This window comes from Salvelinus namaycush, chromosome 24 (assembly GCF_016432855.1).
Source record: "Salvelinus namaycush isolate Seneca chromosome 24, SaNama_1.0, whole genome shotgun sequence".
In the NCBI taxonomy this organism is placed as follows: domain Eukaryota; kingdom Metazoa; phylum Chordata; class Actinopteri; order Salmoniformes; family Salmonidae; genus Salvelinus; species Salvelinus namaycush.
Genome location: NC_052330.1, coordinates 18,953,322 through 18,971,526, shown reverse-complemented (window position 1 = coordinate 18,971,526; position 18,205 = coordinate 18,953,322). Strand labels below are relative to the sequence as shown.

General features: G+C 43.0%; 1 protein-coding gene across 1 annotated transcript; it reads left to right on the top strand.

Annotated features, from left to right (window-relative positions):
* The first annotated feature begins 2,029 nt into the window (after positions 1 to 2,029).
* Positions 2,030 to 18,065, top strand: cmtr1 (cap methyltransferase 1). The gene is made up of 24 exons (XM_038962282.1): positions 2,030 to 2,497; positions 3,062 to 3,169; positions 3,293 to 3,447; positions 3,590 to 3,748; positions 4,040 to 4,132; positions 4,223 to 4,294; positions 4,418 to 4,512; positions 8,373 to 8,445; positions 8,586 to 8,784; positions 8,892 to 9,010; positions 9,121 to 9,217; positions 9,294 to 9,426; positions 9,514 to 9,693; positions 9,785 to 9,841; positions 9,949 to 10,006; positions 10,169 to 10,237; positions 10,467 to 10,598; positions 10,732 to 10,857; positions 10,971 to 11,062; positions 12,297 to 12,365; positions 12,501 to 12,548; positions 12,655 to 12,767; positions 16,191 to 16,299; positions 16,640 to 18,065. The coding sequence occupies exons 2-24, from the start codon at positions 3,064 to 3,066 to the stop codon at positions 16,773 to 16,775; spliced, it is 2,490 nt and encodes an 829-aa protein (XP_038818210.1). The 5' UTR covers positions 2,030 to 2,497; positions 3,062 to 3,063; the 3' UTR covers positions 16,776 to 18,065.
* Positions 18,066 to 18,205: the final 140 nt, after the last annotated feature.

Here is an 18,205-nt window from a genome sequence, read left to right as displayed (position 1 = left end):
CTGACTCGGCGGTCACTTCCAACACAGCCTCAATTTAGCATATGGCTAATTAGTAGCAATCGGCCTCGTGGAACGTTCAATCACTCACATTGATTTGGCGAGTTCGGGTTTAATTCCTATACCCCTAGTTCAAGCAATAACTTCTTTCCAACGCTCCTAATCGAAAATTAGTTATCGACTAGTCTCGGTTCTGCTCATGCAACTTATTTCATCGATTCCTCACTGGTACATCAGACTATTTGGAATACATTCAGAATAACACGCATAGCCTTCTGTCTACTGGAATGCCAACTCCAGTAGGCTCAGGTTCGCTATTACCAACTTGATCACACAATATCACATTTCATCATTTAATTTCATCAATTCCTCACTGGTATATCAGACTACTTGGAATACATTTCAGACAAAATTCATTTAATTCCTCACTGTTATCAGACTACTTGGAATACATTCAGACAAAATTCATTTAATTCCTCACTGTTATCAGACTACTTGGAATACATTCAGTTAATTCCTCACTGTTATCAGACTACTTGGAATACATTCAGTTAATTCCTCACTGTTATCAGACTACTTGGAATGGGATTTTTAACGCAGATATCCTTACACCATGCCTTAGATTCTAAACAATTCCACATAAATTTAACAACAATTCACACTCACCCCAGTATTCTGATCACAATTTAGATATTGGCTATAATACAATATACAGATTTTGATTAAACAGGCATCTGCTTACCTTTTAGTTTCGAGCTCTTTTGATCAGTTTCCTGGGTGAGTTGAATCGCGATTCTCCTTCGAACAGGTCACCTCTCCTTCTGGAATCTTTCTCCCACACGTCTCCTGTCTGATCAATTTTCTATGGACCGAATTCAAAGGTGTCTAAAACCATCCTCTGCTACCAAGTTTTGTTGATAAATCGTTTACTGGAGACAGGAGATCAAGTGGAGACATAGGACGAGGTGGATATTTGTATAATAAGGCCGTTTTATTCAAGTGTAAAGATATCAGGCAAAGCGTGCAGCACGGCTCCTTCTGTCTGATTCGTATGGAATCGTCAGGAAAGAGAACGCTCTAAACAGTACATACAGATTATATAGGCAACTAGCAAAGTAGGTTGATCTTGTAGTCTGGCCTTCCGATTGGTTGATCTGGGTCGTGGGTTGTCCTGTCCGGGCCTGATGTCGACATTCCATTGGCTCTTCCCACAGTCCTTTGTCTTGTGCTCCAACCTTGAGTTGTGTGTGTCTGTGGTTGTCATGGGGGAGGGGAGTTGTGTGTGTCGATGGTTGTCATGGGGGAGGGGAGTTGTGTGTGTCGGTGGTTGTCATGGGGGAGGGGGTGTGTTCATGTTGTGTCAAGTATAGCTAGTGTTGAGAAGTTGTTAAAACAAGTTACCAATATCTAATACAATTTCTTACAGTTTACAGGACAAAAATGACATGGAATTGAATACAGGACATAATTAATTCATCTTAAGGTCAGGACTCAGGAGTGAGCATTGCAGTAGCTCACGAACGTGATGCCAGTAGGAGTATATTGAGAATCCCAATCTAAATCAATGTATCACCTCAACGACGATGCAATTGACATTGACTCCATCAATAGCAAAACAAAACAATTATTGCATTTGTTGACGTGGGTTCCCTATTATAAGCAACAAAACTATACTGACTGTATATAGAGATATATATTGTATTGTTTTCTTTCTATCAAAACAACACAAAACCCCAAAATTGATTTGGATATTATTTTCAGAACATTGCTATTTAGCTGACAACCACAGAGGGGCGCTATTGATTTAGTGATGTGAACTTGTGTACTGTTTCTCCAGACTACAATAATAAAACTAGGAAGCGGGCACGGCTGTAAATGTTGTAACAATTTAATAAATAATTTTGTTTAAATTAGTAATGCTTCAGTAGTTGTTGTCGGGTTGTTGTTTTGCACACTTCTGAATCAGGCACTTATCTTGAGCCCAATGCCACCAAAAGCGTCACTAACGTGTGTCATACATATTCGAAGGACCTTTACGATAATTCAGAAAACAGAAATTTGAACGCGCATTAACGTTGACCTCGTTTTATGCGACAATAATCACACTTTGTGCATGGAAATGAATTCTACGAAGACATAAAACGTTAATGGATATATTCTAATAAAGTGTGTCGTTGCAATGACAGGTGGAGGTTCTCTAGCCGAGAAGAAAATATTTCACGTAGCTAGCTGGTAAACAACTAGCTAGCCCGCTCACTTACAGAGGGTGAAATCGACACTATTCACGTCAGAGGGGTGTCGGACTCAGTTTCGTTTCAGATATTTATATCAGAAAAGTGGTGAATCTTCCCGTTTGTCATTGCTAGTAGCTAGCTTGGTGCTCGTGCTTAGTTGGCAATCGGGAGCTAGCTAAGCTTAGTCGGCAAGTAGGAGAGTAACGTTAGGGCTGTGGAATGGTCCGACTTGTTAACGTTAGTTAGCCAAACACAGCAAACAAGAGGTAAATACCTACTTCTCTTAGAGCTACCTGTAATTTCGTAGTATAATATCTCCAATGAGGTAGCATATTACTGCAAAATTAAAACAGATGAAATGCAAGCCAATGGATTTAATCATAATCAAGACAATACACGCTAGTGACTTCATGTTATTTGTATATGCATGCATTTTACTTGATGGATAAGCCTCATCATTGTGGCCCTATGTGATTCTATCATAGGATAATCAAGCAATTATTTTTTGGCGTCCAACGATATCTGGGCTATTGATGGAGAATAGGCATTTACACTGAATTACTTCATTAACTTCCCTTACATTTTAGTTGCCATCGTATTACGATGTCCAAGCAAATGCAATCAGTGGGTTTGAACTATGTAGTGGATTACCATGAAGCAAATGCATCCCTACAAAATTGAATGAAAAAGTGTGTGAGCTATCCTTGTCTTTACCTCGCCTGTTGCGTTCACATATCCGAGTCTTTTCAGATCATTGCACATAGAGAAGAGGAAGCCACTTTACACCAGAGATTTCTAACCATATCTATCCCCCCATCCCTCCTCCTCAGCCATGATGAAGAGAAGGGGCGAGGCGGCCTCCGAACCGCTGAAACGGATTAAAAAACAACGTCTTGAGGAAGCCAGCTCAGATGAGGAGTCGCCGCTACTGACAACCAGTCAGTGTAATCGCCATCACATTGCCTTATATATAGTTCTCACTGTGCAATGATATTCAGGATTTGGCAGAATGTCACAGGACATGACCTGTGTTTTTGTTTGTGTGTGCCTCCTCCTCCCAGACTCTAGTCAGAGTGACTCCCACAGTGACTCAGAGGACCATAGACCAGGGTTCTCTATGCCCATTCTATCCCAGAATGCATCAGCCACAGACGATGCCAAACAGAGCGACGCCAACAAGTTCACCATGTACAACAGCGTGTCGCAGAAACTCATGGTAAGATGACACTCACGTGTCCCATTGACTTACAAAGATAAAACTATGAGGGATCATGGATCCCAGAATTTTCCATCCCTCTTCTCATCTCTTTATCTCTCTCTCACATTTTTTTTTCTGTGTTCCCTTCTTCCACCTCCAGGCCAAAATGGGTTTCCGGGAAGGTGAGGGTCTAGGTAAGTTTGGCCAGGGGCGCAAGGAGATCATCGAGGCATCCACTCAGAGAGGGAGGAGGGGTCTGGGACTCACGCTGCAGGGCTTCCAGGGAGAGCTCAATGTTGACTGGCAAGACGAAATTGAGGTATTACACAACAACAACATCATCACAGACATAAGCAAGCAGATAGCTTTGTCACACTGTCATCTCATCAGATTAAAATAGGCTTTTAGTATGGGATATTTCCCAATTCTATGTACAGTCTACAGGAGAAAAGAATGCGCTCACCAATGTAAACAACACCTCTTTCTGCCCCCTCCCTCATCCTCTTCCCCTATCTCCCCTCTCTCTCTCTCTTCCCCTTTCTTCCATTCCACTCTCTCCTCTCTCTCCCCCCTCTATTCCCCCATCTCTCTGATCTCCCGCGCTCTCTAGCCCAGTGCTGTAGAAGAGCTGAAGTGGTTCCCAGAATGCTCCACAGAGATCCCAGATGCAGATGAGCTGAGGGGGTGGATGGCTGTGGGACCGGTACACACATCCGCGCGCACTCACTTTTAACACACATTCTTCTCGATCTGTGATTCTCACTTGTGCACTATATTTTTTGGTCTATCTCAGAGGAAACTGAGGATTGAGGATGAGACAGAGTTTTGCACAGAGGATCTTCTACACAGCCTTCTGAGGTGCAAGGTGAGCCACCTAAAGAACAACCCTCTATTCAACTGCAAACAACTCATCATCATCATCATCAGGATATTGATTCTATAATGGCATAAGTAAGTTATGGCAGTAAAAAGTGTGTGTGGTCTGCAGACGGTGTTTGACGATCTGGAGGGGGAGGAGATGAGGCGAGCTCGAACACGCTCCAACCCCTACGAGACTATTAGAGGAGCCTTCTTCCTCAACAGGTAGCTGAACTTACTGAATAACCCACTGATGTTCTAGCATCACACAAACACATGCTAGCTCACACTGTGCTAATGAAGCCCCTGGGGCCTCATTTATTAACTGCGTACAAAATATACCCCAAAATATGCTTGCGCTAGTTTTCAAACATGGTAATTGGCTACTTCAGGAATATGAACACATCACGAACAGAAAAGGTGAGGAATATATTCTGCAATGGTTATAAAAATAAATAGGGAATAGATTCCTATGTCTAATTGTTTAGATTCCAAAAGTAAAGCACTTGATTTTCACTCGTCTCATTAACGGCAAACCCTTGAATGAGTAGGTGTGTCCAAACTTTTGACTGGTATACTGGTATGCTAGTATGTAGCCTACTGTAATTTCGATTTGTTATTAGTAGCCTAAACAATGTTTCAGTATTCGCGGGCAGTCCAGCATATTTAGGTTGGGGGAAAAGTTGATGCAAAACATTGTTGAATTAACAGGTCCACAACTATTTGCCGTTGTTTTCTCTTTCTGTCACAGTCCTTTGCCAGATACAGCGTAAACATTCTGCCAATAAAGTAAATAGACTGGTAGCTTATGTCAAATATTTGACAGTATGGGTAGGCGACAGTATTGCTGTATGATAGGAGCGCGATGTTGTTGCCTATTTAATCTGAGCCAATACCAAGGCAGGACATAGAAACCCAATAATCTATTGATAAACTAAATATTGAGCAACAATTCATCCTTTGCATTGAAGTGTGGGCTGTAGCCTACTTTTAAATTGTTTCCAATATACTACATTTCCAAAAGTTAGTGGATTCATCTATTTCAGCCACACCCGTTACTGACAGGTGTATCAAATCGAGCACACAGCCATGCAATCTCCAAAGATGAACATTGGCAGTAGAATGGCCTTACTGAAGAGCTCAGTGATTTTCAACTGGCACCGTCATAGGATGACACCTTTCCAACAAGTCAGTTCATCAAATTTCTGCCCTGCTAGAGCTGCCCTGGTCAACTGTAAGTGCTCTTATTGTGAAGTGGAAACATCTAGGAGCAACAATGGCTCAGCCGCGAAGTGGTAGGCCACACAAGCTCACAGAACGGGACCGACGAGTGCTGAAGCGCGTAGCGCGTAAAACCCGTCTGTTCTTGGTTGCAACACTCACTACCGAGTTACAAACTGCCTCTGAAAGCAACGTCAACACAATAACTGTTCTTCTGGAGTTTCATGAAATGGGTTTTTATGGCTGAGAAGCCACACCCAAGCCTAAAATCACAATGCGCAATACCATGCGTTGGTTGGAATGGTGTAAAGCTCACCTTCCCGAATACATAGTTGCCAACTGTAAAGTTAGGTGGAGGAGGAAAAATGGTCTGGGGCTGTTTTTAATGGTTTTGGGCTAGACACCTTAGTTCCAGTGAAGGGAAATCTTAATGCTACAGGATACAATGACATTCTAGACGATTCTGTGCTTCCAACTTTGTGGTAACAGTTTGGAGGAAGGCCCTTTCCTGTTTCAGCATTACAATGCCCCTCTGCACAAAGCGAGGTCCATACAGAAATGGTTTGTTGAGATCAGTGTGGATGAACTTGATTGTCCTGCACAGAGCCCTGACCTCAACCCCATCGAACACCTTTGGGATAAATTGGAACGGGGACTGCGAGCCAGGCATAATCGCCCAACATCAGTGCCCGACCTCACTAATGCTCTTGTGGCTGAATGGAAGCAAATCCCTGTAGCAATGTTCCAACATCTAGTGGAAAGCCTTCCCAGAAGAGTGGAGGCTGTTTTAGCAGAAAATGGGGGACCAACTCCATATTAATACCCATGATTTTGGAAAAAGATGTTCAACGAGCAGGTGTCCAAATACTTTTGTTCGTGTAGTGTACAGTCAATCTTGCAGAATGAACAGACTGGCACTCGCTATAGGTAGCATGCATGTTTAGTTTGAAAAAGTCACTGGCCACACCTCTACAGAAATGTGATCAAATGCCATTGCTCTTTCTTTTACAAACTGGTGTGGCCTAATTCCAATAGTGACAAATTATACAGCAAATAAAGGGTGTTATTGTCAGCATAAAATGTGAATGCAGGGTGTTTTCCAGGCAGAGCTTTATTGCTGCGTATGTACAATCGTGGCCAAAAGTTTTGAATGACACACATATTACTTTTCACAAAGTCTGCTGCCTCAGTTTGTATGATGGAAATTTGCATATACTCCAGAATGTTATGAAGAGTGATCAGATGAATTGCAATTAATTGCAAAGTCCCTCTTTGCCATGCAAATTAACTGAATCCCCCAAAAACATTTCCACTGCATTTCAGCCCTGCCACAAAAGGACCAGCTGACATCATGTCGGTGATTCTCTCGTTAACACAGGTGTGAGTGTTGACGAGGACAAGGCTGGAGATCACGCTGTCATGCTGCTTGAGTTTGAAAAACAGACTGGAAGCTTAAAAAAGAGGGTGGTGCTTGGAATCATTGTTCTTCCTCTGTCAACCATGGCTACCTGCAAGGAAACATGTGCCTTCATCATTGCTTTGCCCAAAAAGGGCTTCACAGGCAAGGATGTTGTTGCCAGTAAGATTGCACCTAAATCAACCATTTATCGGATCATCAAGAACTTCAAGGAGAGCGGTTCAATTGTTGTGAAGAAGGCTTCAGGGTGCCCAAGAAAGTCCAGCAAGTTCCAGGGCCGTCTCCTAAAGTTGATTCAGCTGCGGGATCGGGGCACCACCAGTACAGAGCTTGCTCAGGAATGGCAGCAGGCAAGTGTGAGTGCATCTGCACGCACAGTGAGGCGAAGACTTTTGGAGGATGGCTTGGTGTCAAGAAGGGCAGCAAAGAAGCCACTTCTCTCCAGGAAAAACATCAGGGACAGACTGATATTCTGCAAAAGGTACAGGGATTGGACTGCTGAGGACTGGGGTAAAGTCATTTTCTCTGATGAATCCCCTTTCAGATTGTTTGGGGCATCTGGAAAAAAGCTTGTCTGGAGAAGACAAGGTGAGCGCTACCGTCAGTCCTGTGTCATGCCAACAGTAAAGCATCCTGAGACCATTCATGTATGGGGTTGCTTCTCAGCCAAGGGAGTGGGCTCACTCACAATTTTGCCTAAGAACACAGCCATGAATAAAGAATGGTACCAACACATCCTCCGAGAGCAACTATCCAGGAACAGTTTGGTGATGAACAATGCCTTTTCCAGCATGATGGAGCACCTTGCCATAAGGCAAAAGTGATAACTAAGTGGCTCAGGAACAAAACATCGATATTTTGGGTCCATGGCCAGGAAACTCCCCAGACCTTAATCCCATTGAGAACTTGTGGTCAATCCTCAAGAGGCGGGTGGACAAACAAAAACCCACAAATTCTGACAAACTCCAAGCATTGATTATGCAATAATGGGCTGCTATCAGTCAGGATGTGGCCCAGAAGTTAATTGACAGCATGCCAGGGCGGATTTCAGAGGTCTTGAAAAAGAAGGGTCAAAAACTGCAAATATTGACTCTTTGCATCAACTTCATGTAATTGTCAATAAAAGCCTTTGACACTTATGAAATGCTTGTAATTATACTTCAGTATTCCATAGTAACATTTGACAAAAATATCTAAAGACACTGAGGCAGCAGACTTTGTGAAAATTAATATTTGTGTCATTCTCAAAACTTTTGGCCACGACTGTATAGTGTGCGCCAAGTTTATAAATCTCAATATTTTTGGATGTACGTATTCGTTTCAGAAATGGCACACGTAGATATTAAGTGTCAAATTTACACCAAGGTTCTAAATGAGGCCCCCGGCTTTTTACTTACAGTAGCTGATAATAATGACTGACTTATCTGTTTGTTTGTTTTCTTTCTAGAGCGGCTATGAAGATGGCCAACATGGATCACGTCTTTGACAGCATGTTCACCAACCCAAAGGATTCACAAGGGGTGAGTGACCCTTTCCATTCACACTTGATCTAGTCAATGAAAGTGACATGTAGCAAATGCATATTTAGTAGATATTTGTGACGGATTTCCAGGTGTTACGTGATAAAGGTGTGTTTTTGTCCGTGTCTCTCCCCATGCAGAAGCCCCAGACGCGAGAGCGCGAGGGGGAGCTGCTGTATTTCGGGGATGTGTGTGCGGGGCCGGGGGGATTCTCAGAATACATCCTGTGGAGGCGGCGCTGGCATGCCAAGGGATTCGGCATGACCCTCAAAGGACCCTGCGACTTCAAACTGGAAGACTTCTACGCTGCACCCAGCGAACTGTTTGAACCCTACTACGGTATGTACCATGGTGGTTCCCATGTGCTGATCGTCAAATATGGTTGAACAAATTGGAATAAGATCTTATGGTCATCGTCTTCGCTTTTCACCCTCCCTGTGGCTCAGGGGAAGGCGGGGTGGATGGGGATGGTGACATCACTCGACCAGAGAACATCAGTGCCTTCCGGAATTTCATCATGGAGAGTACAGAGAGGAGAGGACTGCACTTCCTCATGGCTGACGGGGTGAGTTGGAGTCTTCATCGCACTCTGTCACCATTGGCCAAAGGCTTAGTGAGATGTGTTCTGATTGGTAGGGTGTGTTGTTGAGCACATCTTTGTTTCCTGATTGGTAGGGGTTCTCAGTGGAGGGGCAGGAGAACATCCAGGAGATTCTGAGCAAACAACTACTGCTCTGTCAGTTCCTCACCGCAATGTCTGTGCTCCGGACAGGTACGTCTGTCTGTCTGTCTCTTACTATCCAGAAGTGTAAGGACAGTGAGTGACTTGTGTTCTCTGTCTCCCCCAGGTGGTCACTTCGTGTGTAAGACCTTTGACCTGTTCACACCGTTCAGTGTGGGGCTGGTGTACCTGCTCTACCTCTGCTTCGACCGGGTGTCCCTCTTCAAACCCATCACCAGCAGGCCCGCCAACTCCGAGAGGTGTGTGTGTGTGTAAATGCTGTTGAGGCCAATACTATATACTTTGACCTATTAGCTATGTTCTGACATTATATCCTTGGTTTTCAGATACATTGTGTGTCGCGGTCTGAAGCCTGGTTCAGATCCGGTCAGGGAGTACATGTTCACAGTCAACCTGAAGCTCAACCACCTGAGGAACTCGGAGTCTGACGTCAACGAGGTGATGCCCATCGAACTCATCAAAGGAGACACTGAGTTCTACAACCACATGATCAACTCTAACGAGAGGTAGAAAGACACACACATACACACACACACACACACACACACACACACACAAATTAACAAAGGCTTTATAATCATCCATGTCTCCCTGCAGCCACTGTGTAGTCCAGATCAAAGCCCTGGCTAAGATCCATGCCTACGTCTTAGACACGTGAGTTACCTACCCCCTCCCTTCTACTGTTCAAATCAGTGTAAACGTGTTGAAATGTAGTGTACCTGCATGTGCAAGTACAATCTGACTGTGTTGTGTATTGTTAGGACCCTGTCAGAGGCCAGGCAGGCTGATATTCGGAAGGAGTGTCTGAAGCTTTGGGGGGTGAGTAGTACTGAGGAGTTAGTGAGGGCTGGTCAGCGTGTATAGAGACTGGTATCTGAGCAGTTCAGCAGTTCAATCATCTAGTTTCATAGCACTCACTAGTTATTTGTTTATTTATGTCTCTCTCTCGCTGTGTGTCTGTCTCTCTTTCTGTCTCTTTAGATTCCTGATAAGGCCAGAGTCACTCATGTCTCTTCAGACCCCAATTCCAAATTCTATGAGCTGATGAAGGTGAGATTGTGGCCTCCCATCCCTTACCTAGTATCAAGGAAAGGGTGTGTTTGATACGGTAGTCTGCAGTACATAGTCACACTGAACTGTGTGCATTTAATTGTCTGTATGGTGATAGTGTTTTTAACACCATGTGTTTGATCATGTATTAGTAGAATGTAACGTTCTCTCTTTCTCTGTCTCACTCTCTTTGTCTCTTATCTATGTCTCTCTTATCTATGTCTCTCAGGGTTCTGACATCGAGTTGTTGAACTCCAAGCCCACCCCTCTGAGCTCCACCACTCTGGACAAGGTGCACCATGTCCTGGACTACCGGTGCATTGTGGGAGGAGGGGAACAGCTCTTCCTGTTAGGTCTTGGGGTGAGAGAGAGCAGACACCACTCTGGACTATGGACCTGGGCCATGATCATCTCAGCAGAAGTTCTCTTGTTATTCACAAATAGACATGGGTATCCCACTCTTCTTATGCCTCTTTCTCTCTCTCTCTCTACAGAAGTCTCAGATCTACACCTGGGACGGCAAGCATCCTCTGCGCTGGAGGAAGCTGGAGAACTTCAAGCTGGAGCTGCCCAGAGAGACCCTGCTCAGTGTAGAGATTGTCCAGGAGCTGAAGGGAGAGGTGAGAGAGGAGAGGAAGAGATGGGGGAGGGGGGTTGAATAGGGGAAGGCGAAGGAAGAGAGTAAGTAATTACTATGGTTGTTTACCTTTTTTTAAATGTTTGTTGAACACAGGGTAAAGCCCAGCGCAGGATTAACGCGGTACATGTGCTAGATGCCCTGGTTCTCAACGGCACTGATGTACGGGTCCAGCACTTCAACCAACGGTGAGGCAACAACCCTAACCTTCACCCAGGGGTGAAAGTAGATTTAACAGAGTGGCTACGGATCTGACTTTTCTGGACCCCTCTTTCCGACAGCTAAAGTCCAGAAGCTTCTGCACATGTGGGATTCTCTACTTACTGACTCTGCTCTACTCGTAGAGAACGGGCAACTCTGCTATGGTGCTCATTTACTAAAGTTAGATCAGCACATACAACGTTACTGTAAAATTAAAAACACCACCTAATTTCTTATGAGATTATAGTATGATTGTGCGAATGGTGAAATGTTTCTCTCATGTGGCCAAAACTCAATAGTGCGCCAACTAGGCAAAATGTGTGCTTACAGTGCATTTGTAAACTATTCAGACGCCTTTACTTTATCCACATTTTGTTATGTTACAGCTTTATTCAACAACAAAAAAATATCCTCATTAATCTACACACAATGCCCCATAATGACAAAGTAAAAACAGGTTTTTAGAAATGTTTGCAAATTTATATAAAAAAAAAATACTTAACAGAAATACATTATTTACATAAGTATTCAGACCCTTTGTTATGAGACTCGAAATTGAGTTCAGGTGCGTCCTGTTTCCATTGATCATCCTTGAGATGTTTCTACAACTTGATTAGAATCCACCTGTGGTAAATTCAATTGATTGGACATGATTTGGAAAGGCACACATCGTAACAAAATGTGGGAAAAGTCAAGACGTCCGAATACTTTCAGAACGCGCTGTATATTTAAAATAAACACAGGTAGGCTATGCTACAGTTTAACATCTGCTCTAAAATTCTATCATTTTACATTATTCAAAACAACACTGGGCTACTTCTAATCAACACTGTATAACACAAGAAGATCTAAATGCATATCCCCATGAAACTGATTGAGATCAAATGGTTGGTATGCAGATGCTGCATGGACGTTTCACCAGTAAAACAGTGAACAATTATCTTTCACCATTGACAGTGAGAAATGTAAAGGAAGGGTGACCATATACATGTGTGTTTAATGTAGGTAAAGGTAAAGAAGGTAAAGAAACGTGTGTAAAACGTGGATCTTCGGCTCTGTGGAAAGGGGATCCATGGAGCCGCAGCCTCTGCCTAGATTAACATTTTGGATAGAAGATTCTGGGCCTAATAGTACCAGACCGTACCGGCTTACTTTCACCCCTGCCTTCACCTTATCTGGTGATTACATGTATTGTTGCTGAACTGTGGTCACTGTCTCCAGAATCCAGATGGCGGAGAAGTTTGTGAGGGCCGTGGCCAAGCCAAGCCGACCAGACATGAACCCTATCAGGTAACAACCCTACATTCTAACTTTTTTTCTGCTTGAATAAGAATAAATATAAAGGGAAGATCTGGAGGAATTTTTTGGGAAGTCCTAATGTTTATTTTCCTCCAAGTCCTAATGTTTCTCTGCTTTTCTCCTCAGAGTGAAAGAGGTGTACAGGCTGGAGGAGATGGACAAGATTTTTGTCAGGTATGAGAAGATTAATGCTATTGCCATAGTCAACATTTGAGAGGGAGAACTTTGCATTAGTCTAAGAATGTATAAATAAATGAATGAATATTCCTCAACCTCCTAGACTGGAAATGAAGGTGACTAAGAGTTCAGGAGGAGTCCCTCGTCTGTCCTACACTGGCCGGGACGACCGCCACTTCCTCCCGAATGGCCTATACATCATCAAAACTATAAACGGTATGTACTGTAGCTAAGGTGACATACAGTGCATTCGGAAAGTATTAAGACCCCTTGACTTTTTCCACATTTTGTTACTGGCTTATTCTAAAATGGATTAACAATTAGTTTTCTCATCAATCTACACACAATACCCCATAATGACAAAGCAAAAATAGGTTTAGAAATGTTAGCATTTTTTTTTAATAAACTGAAATCACATTTACATAAGTATTCAGACTCTTTACTTAGTACTTTGTTGAAGCACCTTTGGCAGTGATTACAGCCTCAAGTCTTCTTTGCTATGACGCTACAAGCTTGGTACACCGGTATTTGGGAAGTTTCTCCCATTCCTCTCTGTAGATCCTCTCAATCTCGTCAGGTTTGATGGGGAGCGTCGCTGCACAACTATTTTCAGGTCTCTCCAGAGATGTTAGTCCGGGTTCAAGACCGGGCTCTGGCTGGGCCACTCAAGGACAAACATCCCCACAGCATGATGCTGCCACCAACATGCTTCACCGTACAGATGGTGCCAGGTTTCCTGCAGACGTGACGCTTGCCATTCAGGCCAAAGATTTCAGTCTTGGGTTTCATCAGACCAGAGAATCTTGTTTCTCATGGTCTGAGAGTCCTTTAGGTGCCTTTTGGCAAACTCCAAGCAGACTGTCATGTGCCTTTTACTGAGGAGTGGCTTCCGTCTGGCCGCTCAACCATAAAGGCCTGATTGGTTGAGTGCTGCAGAGATAGTTGTCCTTCTGGAAGGTTGATTGCACAGTTTGGCCAGGCGGCCAGCTCTAAGACTAGTCTTGGTGGTTCCAAACTTCTTCCATTTAAGAATGATGCAGGCCACTGTGTTCCTGGGGACCTTCAATGCTGCAGACATTTTTTGGTGTCCTTCCCCAGATCTGTGCCTCAACACAATCCTGTCTCGGAGCTCTACAGACAATTCCTTCAATATCATGGCTTGGTTTTTGCTCTGACATGCACTGTCAACTGTGGGACCTTTATATAGACAAGTGTGTGCCTTTCCAAATCATGTCCAATCAATTGAACTTACCACAGGTGGACTCCAATCAAGTTGTAGAAATATCTCAAGGATGATCAATGGAAACAGGATACACCTGAGCTCAATTTCGAGTCTCATGGCAAAGGGTCTGAATACTTACAGTCAAAAGTTTGGACACACTTAATACATTTTTTATTTTAATTTTTACTATTTTCTACATTGTAGAATAATAGTGACGACATCAAGACTATGAAATAACACATGGAATCATGTAGTAACGAAAAAAGTGTTCAACAAATCAAAATATATTTTCGATTCTTCAAAGTAGCCACCCTTTGCCTTGATGACAACTTTGCACACTCTTGACATTCTCTCAACCAGCTACACCTGGAATGCTTTTCCAACAGTCTTGAAGGAGTTCCCACATATGCTGAGCACTTGTTGGCTGCTTTTCCTTCACTCTGCGGTCCAACTCATCCAAAACCATCTCAATTGGGTTGAGGTCGGTGATTGTGGAGGCCAGTTCATCTAATGCAGCACTCCATCACTCTCCTTGGTCAAATAGCCCTTACACAGCCTGGAGGTGTGTTTTGGGTCATTGTCCAGTTGAAAAATAAATGATAGTCCCACTAAGCTCAAACCAGATGGGATGACGTATCGCTGTGGAATGCTATGGTAGCCATGTTGGTTGTGTGCCTTGAATTCTAAATGAATCACTGACAGTGTCACCAGCAAAGCACCCCCACACACCATCACACCACCTCCTCCATGCTTAAAGGTGGGAACCACACATGCGGAGATCATCCGTTCGCCTACTCTCACAAAGACACAGCAGTTGGAACCAAAAATCTCACATTTGCACTCATCAGACCAAAGGACATATTTCCACTGGTTTAGTGTCCATTGCTCGTGTTTCTTGGCCCACGCAAGTCTCTTCTTATTATTGGTGTACATTAGTAGTGGTCTCTTTACAGCAATTTGACCATGAAGGCCTGATTCACGCAGTCTCCTCTGAACAGTTGATGTTGAGATATCTCTGTTACTTGAACTCTCTGAAGCGTTTATCAATTTCTGAGTCTAGTAACTCTCCTCTGCAGCAGAGGTAACTCGGGGTCTTCCTTTCCTGTGGCGGTCCTCATGAGAGCCAGTTTCATCATAGCGCTTGATTTTGTGACTGCACTTGAAGAAACGTTCAAAGTTCTTGACATTTTCTGGATTGAATGACCTTCATGTCATAAAGTAATGATGGACTGTTGTTTCTCTTTGCTTATTTGAGCTGTTCTTTCCATAATATGGACTTGGTCTTTTACCAAGTAGGGCTATCTTCTGTATACCACCCCTACCTTGTCACAACACAACTGATGGATCAAACACATTAAGAAGGAAAGAAATGTCACAAATGTATTTTTATCAAGGCACACCTGTTAATTGAGAGAATACCAAGAGTATGCAAAGCTGTCATCAAGGCAAAGGGTGGTTACTTTGAAGAATATCAAATATTAAATATATAACTTTGATGTCTTCACTATTCTACAATGTAGGTGTGTCCAAATGTTTGACTGATACTGTATGTATAAAAAATTATAAACAGAAATACCTTATTTACATTTGCAAAAATGTTTTTTTTTTAACCGTTTTCACTTTGTTATTATGGGGTATTGTGTGTAGATTGAGTATTTTTTTTTAAATTTAATACATTTTAGAATAAGGCTGTAACGTAACAAAGTGGAAAAAGGGAAGTGGTCTGAATACTTTACAAATGCACTGTATATCATAAAAGAGCATCAATGGTAGGAGAGTGTGGATTTATCTACACTGAACAAAAATAAAAACGCAACATGTAAAGTGTTGGTCCCATGTTTCATGAGATGAAATAAAAGATGCCAGACATTTTCCATGTGCACAAAAAGGTTATTTCTCTAAAATGTTTTTTCCTTTGCCAAGATAATCCATTCACATGACTGGTGTGGCATATCAGTAAGCTGATTAAACAGCATGGTCATTACACATGTGCTCCTTATGCTGGTGACAATAAAAGGCCACTCTAAAATGTGCAGTTTTGTCACACAACACAATGTCACAGATGTCTCAAGTTTTGAGGGAGCGTGCAATTGGCATTCTGACTGCAGGAATGTCCACCAGAGCTATTGCCAGAGAATTACATTTTAATTTCTCTACCAACATCGCTTTAGAGAATTTGGCAGCCTCACAAACGCAGACCACGTGTATGGTGTCGTGTGGGACCTAATGAATTTATTTCAATTGATTGATTTCCTTAAATGAACTGCAACTCAGTAAAGTCTTTGAAATGTTTGCATGTTGTGTGTATATTTTTGGTTGTGTGTGTGTGTGTGAGAGAGAAAGGTAGAGCATTTCTGCTCTAGGATACAGGAGTCTGGATGTTTTCTCACAGACATTTCTCTTCCTCTGACGTGCAGATCCCTGGACGATGGCGTACAGTAAGAACACCAAGAGGAAGTTTTTCTTCAACAAGATGACTAAACAGTCCACTTACGACCTGCCAGCCAACTCTGTGGCTCCGTTCCAGTGCGTACCACTATGCACCGGTCTCAAATCTGTGTGGTAGACTAGGATATGTGCGACAAGGAATTGTCTGCATGTTTTTGCATCTGAACCTAGTCTACTCTAGACAGGGGGTCTCAAACCTCCTCTGGGACCTCCAGACATTTCACAATTGTGTTGTAGCCCTGAACTACCTCAACTCAAGTGCTTGATGATTAGTTGAGAAGTTGGATCAGGTGTGCTAGCTCTTGAATAGATCAAATACATGGAACGGCTAGACATCCCCAAGGAGCGGTATGAAATTGATTGAAAGGTTATTGAACTAAATATGTTGTTTCTAATTTGTGTGTGTGTGTCTCCTCAGCGTCTGCCATACAGAGCGTCTGTTCTGGGCGTGGGAGGACGGGGTCAGAGTTCACGACTCTCAGACGCGGGTTGACCCTGAGAAGCTGTCTAAGGACAATGTGCTTTCCTTCATCCACCAGCACTACCAGCCCTGAGCCACCAGGGGGAGTCCCCCAGACACATAGAATATTGCCATAGACAGATAACAGTACCCTGCACATGGTTTGGCAAACTGGCATTCACAAAATGTTCATGGGCGTTATTTTGGCTTGAAAAAAAATTGGCGGTTAGAATTGGATTGTAATAAAATGTTTGGTGCCAACATGAAGGACAGTTTGCCGAACTCTGTGGCTCTTTGAGACAGCTCTCCCTGTAATTATGTTACAAAGACCACTCTCTCCTCTCTCTACTGCCCCAAGCTCTATGTATCAGATCAGATCCACTGTACAGAATGCATCTTAGAAGTGATTTTAATACTTTATGAAGAAAACCAACATTGACAAGCTGTCACATTACGTGTTGCATTGCATGCTCCTGTTTTTTCTATTGATTCCATGCCCCCCGTCCCTTTGCTTGTATTCATGCCATGCCTCCATGATTTGCAGTGTGTTTGTGTACAAGATGCGGTGGTGTACTCTAATTTAGAACCTCTCTCCGAAGCTCAAACACTACATATGTTTTTGTCTGGAACTGAAAACCTCCCATTGTGCCTTTTTTAAAGGGATACTTTGGGATTTTGGCAATGAGGTCTTTTTCTACTTCCAGAGTAAGATGAACTCATGGATACCATTTTTGTCTCTGTGTCCAGTATGAAGGAAGTTAGAGGTAGTTTCCCTTTAAGGCACTGCACTATACGTCCTGGTATGCCTGACTTTCAAAACTGAGTCCAATCATCTCACCCACCCAGCTTGTTTTTACCCTCCAAGATCTTTACTGGAGTGCCTAGCCAGTCAAGCTCTTCTCCTTTCAGCAACAACTAAACCTTTGTACACATGGGGAGTGGTGAGATGTAGCATAACTAGTGCCCAGAGCAGGGTTGGGGTCCAATCCATTTCAATTCAGAAAGTAAACCCAATTCCACATTTTCTTCATCAAAAATAATTGGAATTGTAGTGTACTTCCTGAATTGAAATGGAATTTACCACAACCCTGGTCAGGGGAAAACTCCTGGCCTTCATTGAAAAACTGGGTTATATCAAATACAGCCTTTCCTTCCATGCATTCTAGCCTGTCTGTCTAGGGGATTAATGGGGGTTTCAGGTTTTGGGACTTTCTACTCGTCGTCACCGTGTTTATTTTGTTGCATCCTGTTGCCTTGCTCCGCTGTCCTAGTTTTGTTTAGTTTGTGAAATGTTAAGGATGAGGTCACTTTTTTCTTTATGTTTCAAACCCTGTTGATGATAATGTAGTAATAAAAAGAAGTTTGTTCTTCCCAGAAACCTTTCCCCCAGGCCCAGTTGTCCTTTACACACACAATCACTCCTGCCCTCTACCTTTACCATAGCTGATGTGAATGTTTATGCCACAAAATGTCTGGATGCTACATATTGGCAGTGACTGAGTTATCCGACTATGCATCATGATA

Excerpts from the sequence above, each read along its gene's own strand:
- cmtr1 (XM_038962282.1), top strand. The coding sequence starts at position 3,064 with ATGATGAAGAGAAGGGGCGAGGCGGCCTCCGAACCGCTGAAACGGATT. Across the intron at positions 3,749-4,039 it reads ACTGGCAAGACGAAATTGAG|CCCAGTGCTGTAGAAGAGCT; the intron begins GTATTACACAAC and ends CGCGCTCTCTAG. Across the intron at positions 9,011-9,120 it reads ACTTCCTCATGGCTGACGGG|GGGTTCTCAGTGGAGGGGCA; the intron begins GTGAGTTGGAGT and ends CCTGATTGGTAG.